This window comes from Myxocyprinus asiaticus, chromosome 49 (genome assembly GCF_019703515.2).
Source record: "Myxocyprinus asiaticus isolate MX2 ecotype Aquarium Trade chromosome 49, UBuf_Myxa_2, whole genome shotgun sequence".
Classification (NCBI taxonomy): domain Eukaryota; kingdom Metazoa; phylum Chordata; class Actinopteri; order Cypriniformes; family Catostomidae; genus Myxocyprinus; species Myxocyprinus asiaticus.
In genome coordinates this window covers 12,843,849-12,858,292 of record NC_059392.1, presented here as the reverse complement: position 1 = coordinate 12,858,292, position 14,444 = coordinate 12,843,849, and the positions used below count along the sequence as shown (strand labels likewise).

At 37.6% G+C, this 14,444-nt stretch overlaps 1 protein-coding gene across 1 annotated transcript in view; it reads right to left on the bottom strand.

The window, feature by feature from the left end:
* The window catches only part of LOC127438576 (phospholipid phosphatase 2-like), a 31,166-nt gene extending 18,444 nt beyond the window's left edge, over positions 1-12,722 (bottom strand). Inside the window, exon 1 of the mRNA XM_051694260.1 lies at positions 12,234-12,722. Coding sequence (XP_051550220.1) covers positions 12,234-12,294 — 61 coding nt within the window. The 5' untranslated portion in view covers positions 12,295-12,722. The remainder of the gene's footprint in view (positions 1-12,233) is intronic.
* Between the last annotated feature and the right edge of the window lie 1,722 nt (positions 12,723-14,444).

The following is a 14,444-nucleotide window of genomic DNA, read 5'->3' as shown; positions in this document are numbered from 1 at the left end:
GGATATTCACCCGTCGGAAGGATCGGGTTACATCCGCTACAGAGACGGAGAGTGAACTAACCTCTGTAGCTTCGGCCGCGAGAGCTCTCTCCGCGAGGGCGGTGTTATTTCCCTCGAAACGAGCATAAAAAGTATTTAGCTCATCCGGTAGAGAGGCAGCGGTGTTCATGGCGGAGTTTTTATTCCCTTTAAAGTCCGTGATGATGTTAATTCCCTGCCACATGCTTCTAGAGTTGGTGGTGTTAAACTGTCCTTCAATCTTACTCCTGTACTGGCGTTTTGCTGTTTTGATAGTTTTTCGGAGGGCATAACTGGCTTGTTTATGCTCCTCCGCGTTCCCGGAATTAAAAGCGGAGGTCCGCACATTAAGTGCCGCGCGAACATCGCTGTTGATCCACGGCTTCTGATTCGGATAGATTCGCACAGTTCTGGTCGGAATCACTTCCTCTACACACGTTCTGATGAAGCACATTACGCTATCAGCGTAAAGCTCGATGTCGTCATCAGAGGCGGACCGGAACATCTCCCAGTCCGTGCGATCAAAACAATCCTGTAGCGTAGAGTCTGATTGGTCCGACCAGCACTGGATCGTTCTGAGGGTGGGTGCTTCCTGTTTCAGTTTCTGCCTGTAAGCGGGCAGAAGCAGAATGGAAGAGTGGTCCGATTTGCCAAATGGTGGGCGGGGGAGGGATTTGTAGCCATCCCGGAAGGGAGAGTAGCAATGGTCCAAAACCCGGTCCCCTCGTGTGTTGAAACTAATGTGCTGGTGATATTTTGGTGCGACTGATTTTAAACTGGCTTTATTAAAGTCCCCGGTCACAATGAACGCGGCCTCAGGGTGCGCGGTTTCCTGCTCACTTATACTCCCATACAGTTCCTTGAGTGCCCGGTCTGTGTCGGCTTGTGGTGGGATGTACACAGCAGTGATAATGACCGCTGTGAATTCCCTCGGTAGCCAGAATGGTCGACACAGAAGCATAAGAAATTCCAGATCAGGAGAACAGAAAGACTTGATGGAATGTACGTTCCTCTGATCACACCAGGATTTGTTGATCATAAAACATACACCACCTCCTCTAGTTTTACCTGAGAGGTCTTTCGCTCTGTCCGCTCGGAGCATGGAGAACCCCGCGGGTTCAATGGCTGAGTCTGGAATCTCCGCAGACATCCAAGTTTCCGTAAGGCAGATAACGCAGCAGTCCCTCGTCTCTCGTTGGAAAGAGATCCGCGCTTTCAGCTCGCAGAGCTTGTTATCCAGAGACTGAACATTTGCCAGTAGAATAGTGGGTAGCGGGGGTCGATTTGCGCGGCGTCTTACTCTGATGAGAACGCCGGCTCTGTTTCCCCTTTTCCTCCTGCGTTTCCGCGGCCGTGCTGCCCAGACAAAGGGCTCCGCTTGCGTGTTTGTAAACAGCGGGTCGGCATTGAGGAATGTGAAGTCCGGTTTACGGTGTGAGATCGCTGAGCCAATGTCCAAAAGTGTTTGTCTGTCGTAGACAATAAGGCAGACAACATCCAAGACAAAAAACATAAGAATTGTAAACAAAACAGACAAACCATTGCTATGTTGTGTCGGAGCTCGCAACGCAGCAGCCATACTCGGCGCCATCTTGAGTCCAAAAAAAAAGTATGCTAAAGTAATCCCAAGCCCATGTTCATGATATCCATTACAGATGAATGATGTTTTTTAAGACAGTGATGTCTGAGGGATCAGAGATCATACACATTCAAAAATGTTTTTTGTCTTGTCCTTTAGGGGAGAGTGGGGCACAAACTAACACTTTTTGGTTTTCTTAAGTTTGTGTCAATGTACTTGGGGTTCAATGTATTTTCCTTTTTTTACATTAATTTCACACTTGTCTATTACACATATGTGGTCTTGTTTCATGAATACAGCGTATACTTTTTTTTGCAGTCTACCTCGAAAAAAAAGAAAGTGAAACGTTACAATGTGCCCCATTGGCGGGGCACGTTGTAACAAGACCATATAACATCTTAAAATCCCCCTCTAACAACTGTATCTGATCTAAATAAAAAGCCTAGAAGATAAACTAAATTTTCATGTCAATAAAAGCCCTTTATTACCTGACATATATTATATAGCAATAATTTTGACACTTGACAATAAATACACAACAAAGCCACAGCACTGACCGAAATAATGCAAGGACTGATGACAAAACACACACACAAGCACGCACGCACGCATTAAGGGGAATTATGTAAATGACATATCTGACTGCATGGAATTGCATATCGTTTTTTGTAACTGGGGCACATTGTCATTGGCGCAACTGGGATTTAAATATGGCTGGTCACTTCTGCTGGCTATCTGAGAATTAAACGACTATGTAAAATGCTAGCTAAATTATTAAATGCTAGCTTGGAGATTAAAATGATACCAAGTTTGCCTCATTTTAAATAAACAGTAAAAACAGAGATGAAAATGTACTTTCATGTGAATTTGTACTTTTGCTACTTTAAAATGAACTTTTGGTGATATCTTCCAAGTTCTAAGTTTTTAGAATTTTTCCGCAAATTTTTTTTTTATCTACACAGTGTTGATATGGCAAAAGGTAAACAAATGAAGTTTTCATCTTATCAGCGTGTTTGGAAACATTTAAACCACGCGTGTTACAACTAGCCCTGCGTTAGTTTGTGCCCCGCGCTCCCCGAGATTTGACCAGATTCCTTGAATCTTTTAAATATACTGTGCATGGTAGAGAGTGAAATGCCCCAAATCCTTCCATTTTGTCTTTGTGGAACATTGTTCTCAGAGTGCTGGATTATTTGCTGAAGCATCTGTTGGCAAATTGACAAGCCTCGAAAGATCCTTGCTTTTGAAAGTCTAGGCTGTTTTTTGGAGGCTCCCTATATACTGACACGATTGCCTCGCCTGTTTAACATCTCCTGTTTCACATAGCCTTGCTATTTCAACTTGTCAAATTGTTATTAGTCTTAAATTGCCTCTGTCTCAACTGTTTTGGTGCATGTTGCAATTATCTTATTTGAAATTACTGTACTTTTTTAAAAAACAATGAAATTCACAAGGAAAAACATCATATAATGTGTAGTTGTAGTGCTTTCTGTATAAGCAAAGGGTGAATATAATTTACAAATCACTCCTTTTTGTTTTTATTAGCATTTTTCATACTGTCCCAACTTTTTCAGAATTGGGGTTGTACATTAAAATGGTCAATGTGGAAGAGCTTCAAACAGCTTGAGTTCAAAGCCTCATTTGGCAGGTGCAAGCTCAGCTGTCATTTAATTGCACAAACAAACAGAACTGTAGGGAGAGATGCAGAGCGTCAGAGGCGAGACATGCTTTAAAGGTGAAGTTTAAATACGTTGTCCTATCCCAACTCAATATTTAGAGCCATTAGTAGGTTAATTCCCCTGAAAAGTGTGAACAATATGTCTTTGTGGTGCTTTTTAATTGACAATCTCGAACAGCCCAACAAAGCAACATTGGCTTAACCAATGGGGGTGGGACTATATGTTTTTCAACTAATGGAAGACAGGGGGAGTGCTCTGGAAAGCTGTTTTTATTTTTGCTATTCTGTTTAGTGATGCTAGTGGCACAGAAATTATACTACACCTTTCACAAGTTCACTGGTTCATATAATTCTGGAGTGCATTAAGGTAAATTGATTTGGCGTGCTGTCCATAACGAAGGGGCTCGAGCATGAACTGGGCTTTTGCTCTGAGATTGGAACTTTATTTAATAAAAGTCACAATACACACCCAACACAATATTGAGGCTGCTCTTAAGGAAAAACGACTCTTGTCTCAACTGCAGCCAGCAGTCACCCTTCAACCATTCCCTGAAACAAATTAGTTCCATTTGAAAGCACAGGAAGTGAAATTTCCTGTAAAAGATTAAGGTACCCTGTTTTGGTATGGTTCTTTTTATGGGTCCATGGACTGTTTCTTTCTTCATGCTATGTGAGTAAAAGCAATGTACTGTAGCTGTCAAGAGACTAACCATCTACGAACTCCTTTTGGAGAAAACCAAATGGAAAGTCATTGTAACACAAGAAAACAGCTACAAATAGGGCTGTCCCGATTATGGAATTTGGCTGGTGATTAATTGTCAGACAAATAATTGCGATTGTGATGATTAATTGCCTTACAAATTGTCTTAAGGTATGTGTGTGCTTCATACAGCTTAAATCATTAACACATATTTAACATGGAATCATATAATATTTGACACTATATATATATATATATATATATATATATATATATATATATATATATATATATATATATATATATATACTTATGTTCTTGTCAAAATGCATTTATTTCCAACTTAGGAAAGAAAACAAAACAATATGTGACAATATAATGCTTTATTAAAATTTTCCAAACAAAGCCTTCCACAAGAAATGCACTAAAATAGCACCAATTCAAGTTATTAAACGTTTCCCAAAGTCTAAGTGTGAGTTTAACTAATTGAAAGAACTAGTCCCCACATAGGTTGCATATTCATTGCAATGCGCATTATATCTCTTAAACTCACCACAATATTAATCTGCCGGTAGACTGTGGCTATCTGCTTTGTAACAGCAATCGTGAAGCTGCGTTCATGATTTGTGTCAGAACGTCAACGGAGGTGTCAATCTTTGGACTCTCCATTAAAAGTGCTTTCAGACAAAAACATCTCATTCTGCGTTTTGGTGAGAGTTAAAACTTGAATTGCTTCTGTGGTGATTAAAATGCGCATTACAAGTCCCATCTGGATTTGTTTCATCATAGAGCGCTAAGAGCTCCTTTCTCCATCATTTTATCACTCACAGGGAAGTACTGTCAGAGATTTGTTTATTTTTCGAGATAACAACCTCTGCAGCTCTATCAGAGGAGAGTATTATGACAGTATCGCCCATAGAATGTCAAAGGGACCGCCGCAATATGCTATTTTTATGCTAAACTTGTAGGGTCATCTTGGCAGAAGGGCTCTGGCGCTGCATCTATGTTTGTGAAGTGTGCATCAGTGTAATGACTCCCTTCACACGTTTATGCTGTATTAATGGTAAATGTGTTAATCGTGATTAAGAAAAATTAACGCATTAAACTTTAATTAATCGCATGCATTAACGCGTTAATTCTGACAGATCTAATTATATTATATTTAGTGCTGTCAGTCGATTCAATTTTTTTTTTAATCACAATTAATTGCATAATTTTATGTAGTTAATCGCAATTAATCACAGATTTTGAAAGAATTTGACACTATAAATACTTCTTTTCCTGTCAAAATGCATTTATTTCCATCTTGGGAAAGAAAACAAAACAAAATTTAACAATAAAATGCTTTATTTACATTTTTCAAACAAAGCCTTCCACAGTATAGAGATAGAAATGCACTAACATTCCCAAAGTCTCAGTGGGAAGTTCCTACAGCAATAGTGAAGCTGCGTTCATGATTCATATCAAGGCATCAGAGCCGCTTTGAACTTGGCATAAAGAGTGCTTGCAAACAAAAACGTCTCATTCTGCGTTCTAGTGACAGTTAAGACTTTAAGTGTTTCTGTGTTAATTAAAATGTGCTTTATATGATTTCTGTCACAAGTCCCATCTGGGCTTGTGTTGTACATTAAAAAGCGTTAAGAGATCCTTTCTCCATAATTTTATCACGGTAGCGCTGTTGTGTGTGTGTGCAGAGATGCTTTTATTTACTGAGATAACAACCTCTGCGGCCCTGTCATAGGACAGAGCGTAACGGTCAGCATGTGTGTTACAAGAGTAGCCTTCCGCAATAGAATGTCTATGGTAACGCCGAGTTATGCTAAGCTTATAGGCTCACCTTGGCCGAAGGGCTCTGGTGTGCGTGTGCATTTGTTTGTGGTGTGTCTGTCAGTGTAATGACTCCAGGCGGCCAGGGCGGACACATTACAAAGGTTCCGCCCTTCCAACAAGAGTTTATGCTGGTTTATGCTGTATTAGCGGTAAATATGTTAATCGCGATTAAGAAAAATTAACACTAGAGTTAAACTTTAATCGCATACGTTAACGTGTTAATTCTGACAGCTCTAATTATAATCACATCACATTGTATTTTGCAATTGTAAAATATTTCTGTCTGAATTTTTTTCACTTTCACGTTATTTTAATGCTCTCTCTTAACCCATGAGCCCTTATTTCACAAGTTCTTTAAAATTCTGTTTCTTTATTCTATCATCTCCACAGAAATAGAGTGAGCGGGCATCTCCTCTGTGATAAGCCCAAAGTATACTTCGGTCAGACGTGAACGCTGAGTGTCCTCATACAGGATGCGTGACGCAAACCTAGTCATTAGCAGGGTGCTAGAGCACTGAATGCGCACAGCCTGATTTTTCAAACCATGCGTCTTTGAACGTGCAGAATGCACATGTGCCTGGAATTATTTACACTAATTAGTGGGTCCACAAGGTTGCAACACTCACATTTGAGCCGTTGCTGACGAAGAAACGCTAAAAGATGTCATCGCCACTAAACAACAGGACATGAAGATAAAAACAACAACAGTGGATGTGCAAGTAAAGAGCCTGTGTGTGAGGAGGTCTGGATATAACTGCATTTGTATAGCTCGATTCTGAATTAATATAAAGACATCTTTATGGGTCTAAACTTCTGAAGAGAAGTAGTTCGGTGTCTCATAGCAGTCGTAGCGCGCATGTACAAGAACATTTGACATTACACAAACTTTAAATTAAAGTGAAACCGGAATGCTTAGCTTTCACTATCAAAATCCTTCATATTTTTGTAGGGGTTTGACATGAATCGCTTCAGAATCGGTTCACCACACGCTCATGGCATTTATATATTCACTTAAAATTCACTTATTTGGACAGCAAAATGTGACAGGAATTTAAAGTGCACAATAATAGCAGTTCTCAAATAACCGCGGTTAAATCAAATAACCGCAATCAGACTATTATTTAACAATCGCGACAGGGTAGCTTGGTGACTAAACTATGTTCGGAACACCATACTAACGCACTGCTCTTACTACTTCTGCTGTATATAGTATATGTATACTATGCACAGAATGCAAAGTTATGCATAGAGTAGCTACTTGGATAATCTACTAAATTTTCCAAAACATAGCAAACATAGCAAATGAAATGTTCCAGTGAAGTTTTGAAGGAATGTTAACAGCCTTTTGTTGTCCTTTTGCCACATCCACAAACAAAAAATGAGCTTGCCAGTCCCATAGTCTTGATCTCATTCACTACTTTTGATCTCATTCATTACTTTTTACTCTATGTTTGGCACATCCTCTCCCTCTATCACAAACACAATAAACACAGAGGGCAGGAATGGAGCACTACTTTATTTAACTTCAAATGATGTACAGTTACCAAAAGATTATTGGGCCCACCCTATCATGAGCCTGCCCAGAACAGACTACTTAAAAACGCAACACTGGTGATTTTTTATCTTGTTTTTGATTTTAACTACACCACAGCCTAAAAGGGAGTAGCCCGTTTCTTTAGTGCCAACACTGACCTTTATCTTTTCAGTGGTTCGTCGCCTTATCCAACACGCCCTTCGTTTTTATTGACAACTTGTACTCGCCACATTCTAACTTGTTTGTGGGAAAATCAGCAAATGTATTATGCTTTCAACACCAGATTAGTCCACACTGGCTTCATTTCAAAAACATCTAAAGCGCAATTCATATTGACAGCACCCATAATGCTCAAGTTCTGCATTCCTACTGTGTACATGAAATTAGATGTTCTTGATTCTTTGAGGTTTTTGTAGAAGGCCCATCATAAGTGTTGCAAAATCCAACCCTGTCACCCCGTAAGTGAGAGTTTTGAGGACAGTCTGTCTGCTGGTTGCCTGTGTTGGAGTTTGACGAGGCCGCCTGACTCATTTGAAAGCATTGTGCTGAGCTACAACCTTGACAGGAGAGTCTGGAATCCTACTTTATGCAGGAACACCCTTTCTCCTCCTCTTTTCTTTCAACACGCTCCATAGTCTCCACATCCCAGCCCTCTACCTCCTCATGCTAATACTAGTACGTGAATTACACTTTTAGAAAATATAAACATATTTAACTTTGTGTGAGAAACATGCCTACTAGATTTCTTCAAGTACATTTTTAGCAAATGTTTTTTCATAAAAAAATTTTTTTTTAAATTGTGAGTAATGGTAACAGCATCATTACCTTAATAGTCTCATGATGTGAACAATTTGTGAACTATTTTGCAGATGTTGCAACTGCTATCGCACATACATGTTTCTGAACAAGTTAAACTTGAGATTTGCAATATAATGAATGTTGGTTTCTACAGCCTGGAATTTGCTGTCCTCACACATTTCGCCACAAGCTTTAGGGATTGAACCTAAAATGTGTGGCAATATGTCTTTGTAGCTTAGCATAATTGCACAATGCTATGATGCTAAAATGTTGCCAAACAACAATTTTGTCATGACCGAAATTACTGAATATCCTCATTAACACAATTACCATTATTTAGTAATATAGTTCCACAAATTCTTAACCTATGCTGTGCAAATTTGCAAAAATGATCACACAGGAAATCAACATGTTGCTACTGAATGTTCTGGCACCCCAAAAAGTGACCCCATTTTGCTGAATTACTGAAAAGCCCCATCTCCCATTAAAGAGGAGCGTGATTAAGATATTGCATTTTTGCTCTAAAATTACACTTTTACCCCACTGAAAGTTACGTTTAGGGTTGGGGTTTCGGTTAGAGAGTAGGGTTAATATAATATGCATTCCTGTTGAATGTATAATATCATTTACAACTAAAAATAAAACTCGCTTTTGGCACCACTCTGTGGACATTTCACCTGAAAAATGGTACTCACATGTGCCCATATATTCAACAACACTTCCAGCTTTGGCCACTGGGAGCAGTTGTTCAGATTTCGGTAAACAGCGATTGATTTCAACAGCAAAACTTCTGACAAACTGTTGCCAAATTCAAAGTGAGATCACTTTTTTGAGATCAGTTTATCTGCATGGTCGAGCTCTTTAGCCTTTCAAAGTAAACTCTTTTGGATGTGTTACATTCATTTTATTATGGTTAGTTACGTTTGCGGTGTGCCAACAAATGTCTTTTATCCGTGGTAAAATTACTGTAACGCACAGCCTTTTGTTGCTTACTGCTTGACCTTCAATGCATTGAAAAATATTGTCTATTGTTATTTACAGAACAAAAAGCTTCATTGAAACACTGACTTTGGGTCATCCCGTTTTCTTTGTCTGGCACAAATCACATGCAATCTCATGATGATGAGGGTTGCTAAACTGATGGAAATACAGCCCTTTTCCCGCAAGGCACCCATGAGAATGCCTGACTCATTAGAGAGATCAGAGGTACAAGGGCCTGAAAAGTCCTTCAGTCCTTGGCCAATAAATACTTGGCCTTATATTAAATACATAGAGTAGGCCTAAGCTTGGATAGATCTCACCATTTTCACTTATTTCACTGATACTGCAACTTTGTCTTGTAGCTGAATAATACAAATACAAACTCTTAGCTTGTGAGCTAAACTAACAGCCAGACTGTGTTTGCATGGAGGGAAAGTTTACTTATACAGAGGAAAATTAGAGGAGAGGGTGGGGGCCTGGATTGAATATAAAATACAGGGCTAGAAAAAGGATAAAACTGCCCAGAAACACTTACGGAATTTCTACAGTAGCTGAACTCAACTGGATTTCTTACCTTTTCGTTGTTACTAAAGTAATCTGAGAGGCTGATATTTATTTGACATTGAATGAATAACTCAACGTGATTGCACGTTTCTGGTGTTACCTCAATAAACTCCAAAGACTTTGACCTTGCTTTAATTTCCTTGTAGACCAATCAGAAAGATTATTACTCAGACAAATGTGGTTATGGGTGAGGCAAAACAATAGGCTATTTTGTAGAAGTAATTGACCATCTTTCTCTGCTATGTTGTGAAGTTGATCAACTGTATTATATATTTTTACTATTATATATCTTAGCTAGGCCTACAGCTTATACCACATAAAGCACATTTTTAGGTTACCTGACAAAATGAACTTGAAATAAAAAGTGTGTAAACTCTTTAGATCCTCCTCAGTATCTGTCCAAACTAAATTCACTCCCACAGCAACATTCATTCAGGCAATAAATACTTCCTTGTAGGAGACTACATATGGAGTACATCAGAGAATGTCCATTATGCTCAGGCCTACATCCAGGGGTCAAACTAGAAATATATTTGTGTGTGTGTATTATATATATATATATATATATATATATATACACACACACACACACACACACACACACACACAGGTATATATATTTGTCATATACATCCCCTATTGATGCCCACAAATTATGTTTCCATTGATGAATGAACATTTGGTTACTAGGCAAGACAAAATTGTCCCTGTCCACAACATGGCACTTCAAGACAGCCATTGCTTCCAGATGGAGACCCTTGCACCACAATTTAAGTAATCTGAGAAGGTAAAGGGTCTTGCCTAGAGCATGTCCTAGCACTCATTAAACTCAGTGCTCAAAGGTTTGAGAAAATAGAGACAACCAAACGGCAGGTGTAGTTAGCAAGAAACCTCTTCTCATCTAACGTCATTGCGGGGTTTCCTATGCTGTTACGAAAAACAGGCACAAACACAATGTTTCCAAAGGAAGTAATGGTCAAGATGGTTTGTAATCACTTTAGCAACGAGGCATTTCCAATCTTTCCATAATGGGTAAATGACAAGATGTGACTATGTTATTATGTTTACAGTCATTGAGTTGGTCTGCAAGCATGGGATCAAAAACCACGAATAAATTCAGGAAAAGGAACATTTCTGAGTCTGCCAAACACTGTGGGAAATACTGACAGGCTTGGATCACATTTCCATAAACAAATATTCAACTTCCTGAATGTGCGCACGAATAAGGGAGCGCAACAGGAACAGAAGCCAGGATGAATGCAAACCTTTCCACTTTTTCACATGAGTAAACACATGAACACACCTCTAAATAAATTAACTAAACACGAAAGCCTTCCAAGGACCCCTACCATTACACAAACACACTCAATGCAAGTACAAACACTTTGATCCCGGCCACTATTGACCACAGCGTTTTTTTGTTTTGTTGTTGTGATATGCAAGACAATATGCAAGAAATGTAATTGCAAAATGGTAAAATATAGTCTTGAAAATCTAAGTATCTTAAGACATATTTTTGGAGAGAGCATGTTCAAATTATTTATTGCAGTTTGGTACAAACCAAAGCAGTTTTGAAAGATTGTGCCCTTTAGAAGGGTTGATTTTGTGATAACCTTTTTTTTTGTTATATGTAAGACAATATACAAGAAATGTAAATGCAACATGGTCAAACACACTCTTGAAAATCTAAATATCTTCAGAAATATTTGTGGAGAGAGCATGTCCAAATTAATTGCAGTTTGTTGTAAACCCAAAGCTGTTTTGCAAGATTGTGCCCTTTAGAAGGGTTGTTTTTGTGATGTATGTTTATATATACATATATATAAAGACAACATGCAAGAAATGTAAACACAAAATGGTAAAATATAGTCTTGAAAATCTAAATATCTTCAGACATATTATTGGAGAAAGCATGTCCAAATAATTTATTTAAGTTTGGTGCAACGCCAAAACAGTTTTGCAAGATTGTGGAGAAAACAAACTGATTTAAAATCCTACTTTCCCCTGCTGCTAAACAATAAAAGACTTTTCAAGAGACATTTTCAGACTGCAGACCTTCTCTTATTTCTGAAAACAAAAAGAGAGAGTAAAAGGTTTGATTTCAGTACTAATTTACCAGCTCCTTGGTCTCTTTTATATTTGTGGCTGGGTTGTTGATATGACATGCCAAACAATGATAGTTGTGTCCTGCAGTATAACATTCTATACTTAATAGAAAACTACTATAAACAGTTTATAATTCAAACTGTTGTACAATTATTATGCATTCAATTTTTATCTTACTTTAATTGAGCTATATATATATATATATACACACATACATACATACATACACACACAATGCAGGACTGTTTATAAAAATGCAAATGGTTAATAAAGTTACAAATACTTAACCTAAAATCTCTTAATTAATGTCAATTTGTCAAATACCCAGTAACATACTAAATACTGTGGTGGGTGGGATACGTTTACAACTGAACTTTTAGAAAACAATAATAAGTGTATATTTCATAACATTAAATATAAACGTTTTGAATGCGCACTCGCTTACCTACAACAACACACAGCACGTCCACCAAGACGAAAAGCTTCTTTTTCCTCAAATCCGTCATAATTTCTTGAACTCTGACGCAAAGCTAGAAAGTCACTTCATTTATTTGACAACGTCAACGATAATCCACTTGGAAATGAACAAAGACAAACTCAACGCAACAAGTATTGCGAGTTCTTCCGGCTCCGCTTTTCCTACCTGCCCTGGTTGTATGCATGCAAACTTCAACTTGAGCACATGAACGCGAAACATTTACGACTTCATATATCTACAACTTGAAAGAGTGACGACAATCACCCATTGGCGCACATACTGCTGTTGTGTCCCCGGGTGAAAACGGACTGGTTTTTATCCCTCCCGTTGATATTTCGAGGGCGATTCCACTCTTTTCCTTAAAAAAGAAAAAACACTCCACAATGTCCCGCTCCCTTTCCTCAACACCTCCACACGTTGAGAGTTGACAGTTCGGGACGCTTCTGCGCAAACGCGCTGCGTGGCGAAATCACAGGCTGCGCATTGAACTGAAGGGCAATACGCTGTTGAACCATTAATAACTTCAACAGATGAAAGTGGGACGGGACACGAGAGCTCGCACTTTTATGGCATATCATTCAATAGTTTTGATTAAGATTATTTATTGCTACATATATTTAATAGTCTGACAAATCAGTCAAAAAAGTGACCATGTGAATTGAACTATTAAATATAAAGGCTATAATAAATAAAAATGTCTACATTTATAAATATATCTATACCATATTCATAGATAGATAGATAGATAGATAGATAATTTATTTTCTTTCTTTCGTTCGTTCTTTCTTTCCATTAGTATGCAAATCTTCCCCCTAGTGGACAAATGCAGCTCATTACATGTGTAAACAGTGTAAGGAGTATTTACAAAACAATCATCTTTAATTAATTGAACAAAATTATGCATATGTAAGGCATTAATCACAATTAATATGAATTCAGAAACATATAATTTTGATTAATAACTGAATATACTAAATAACCAATTAAACTTTCTACATATACGCCACCTATTGATACTACCGTATTTATTATAATATTTTGCACACACATGGAAATGCTCTCTTTAAATGATCATTTAAGAGCGTATCTCTTTATTCAAGATTGATTTTAATTCTTAACTATATAACACTTCCTAGCGCCATCTAGCGCTCTGCGTATGCATCAAGCCCTAGGAAGTGTAATCGAGCTTGAAATCATGATCGTGCCTAGACTGCAATGGCAAGATGTACTGTAAAAAAAAGCTTAGATTAGAATCAATTAAGATCACTTTAGAAGACATGGATTAAACCACTGGCATCTTATAAGTTACTTTTATGCTACTTTTATGTGCTTTTTTGGAGCTTCAAAGTTCTGGTCACCATTCAGTTGCATTGTATGGACCTCCAGAGCTGAGATACTCTTCTAAAAATATGTGTTCTGCTTAAGAAAGTCATGCACATCTGGAATGGCATGAGGGCGAGTAAATTATGAGAAACTTTATTTTTAGGTGAATTATAACTTTATCATTTTCTTAATATTAATATGTATATATATATATATATATATATATATATATATATATATATATATATATATATATATATATATATATATATATATATATGTTTTTTTTTTTTTTTTTTTTTTTTTAAGAATGTAACAATTTTAGGACCTGTATGGGAAACTTATATATTTAAAAATAAAGTTACTAATAAATACAATGAAGCTACATCTCAGTGAACCTAAAAGGTAAAAATACACTAGTAAAACACGTTGGACACAGTGCTTTACTGTACCTGTTTGTCTGTTTTAGGAGGAAAACCAGTTCCAGCTCTGGCCCATATTCCCACAGTAACAGAATAGCTCACATTAGTTCTCACACCCTCGAGGTCAACACAAACAATATAATAAATGCTAATAAACAAGCTTATAATTGCAGGTCTACTCACATCCACAACCTAAATTAAAAATTAACCGTTTTTTTTTTTTTTTTACACTCCTCTGAACTACATTTTGAAGGCACTGAACTGAGGATGTAAACACAGAATAGGTAACCTATAGGTGATATTCATTTGTGCTTATTGTATGAATGAGTACTGAACATTGTACTATATTGTCAACTGCATCACCTGTGCCACAGGGCAGAGTAAGACCTCTTTTATATTCACACAGACACTAGAAAAAAAGAAAAAAAAGTTG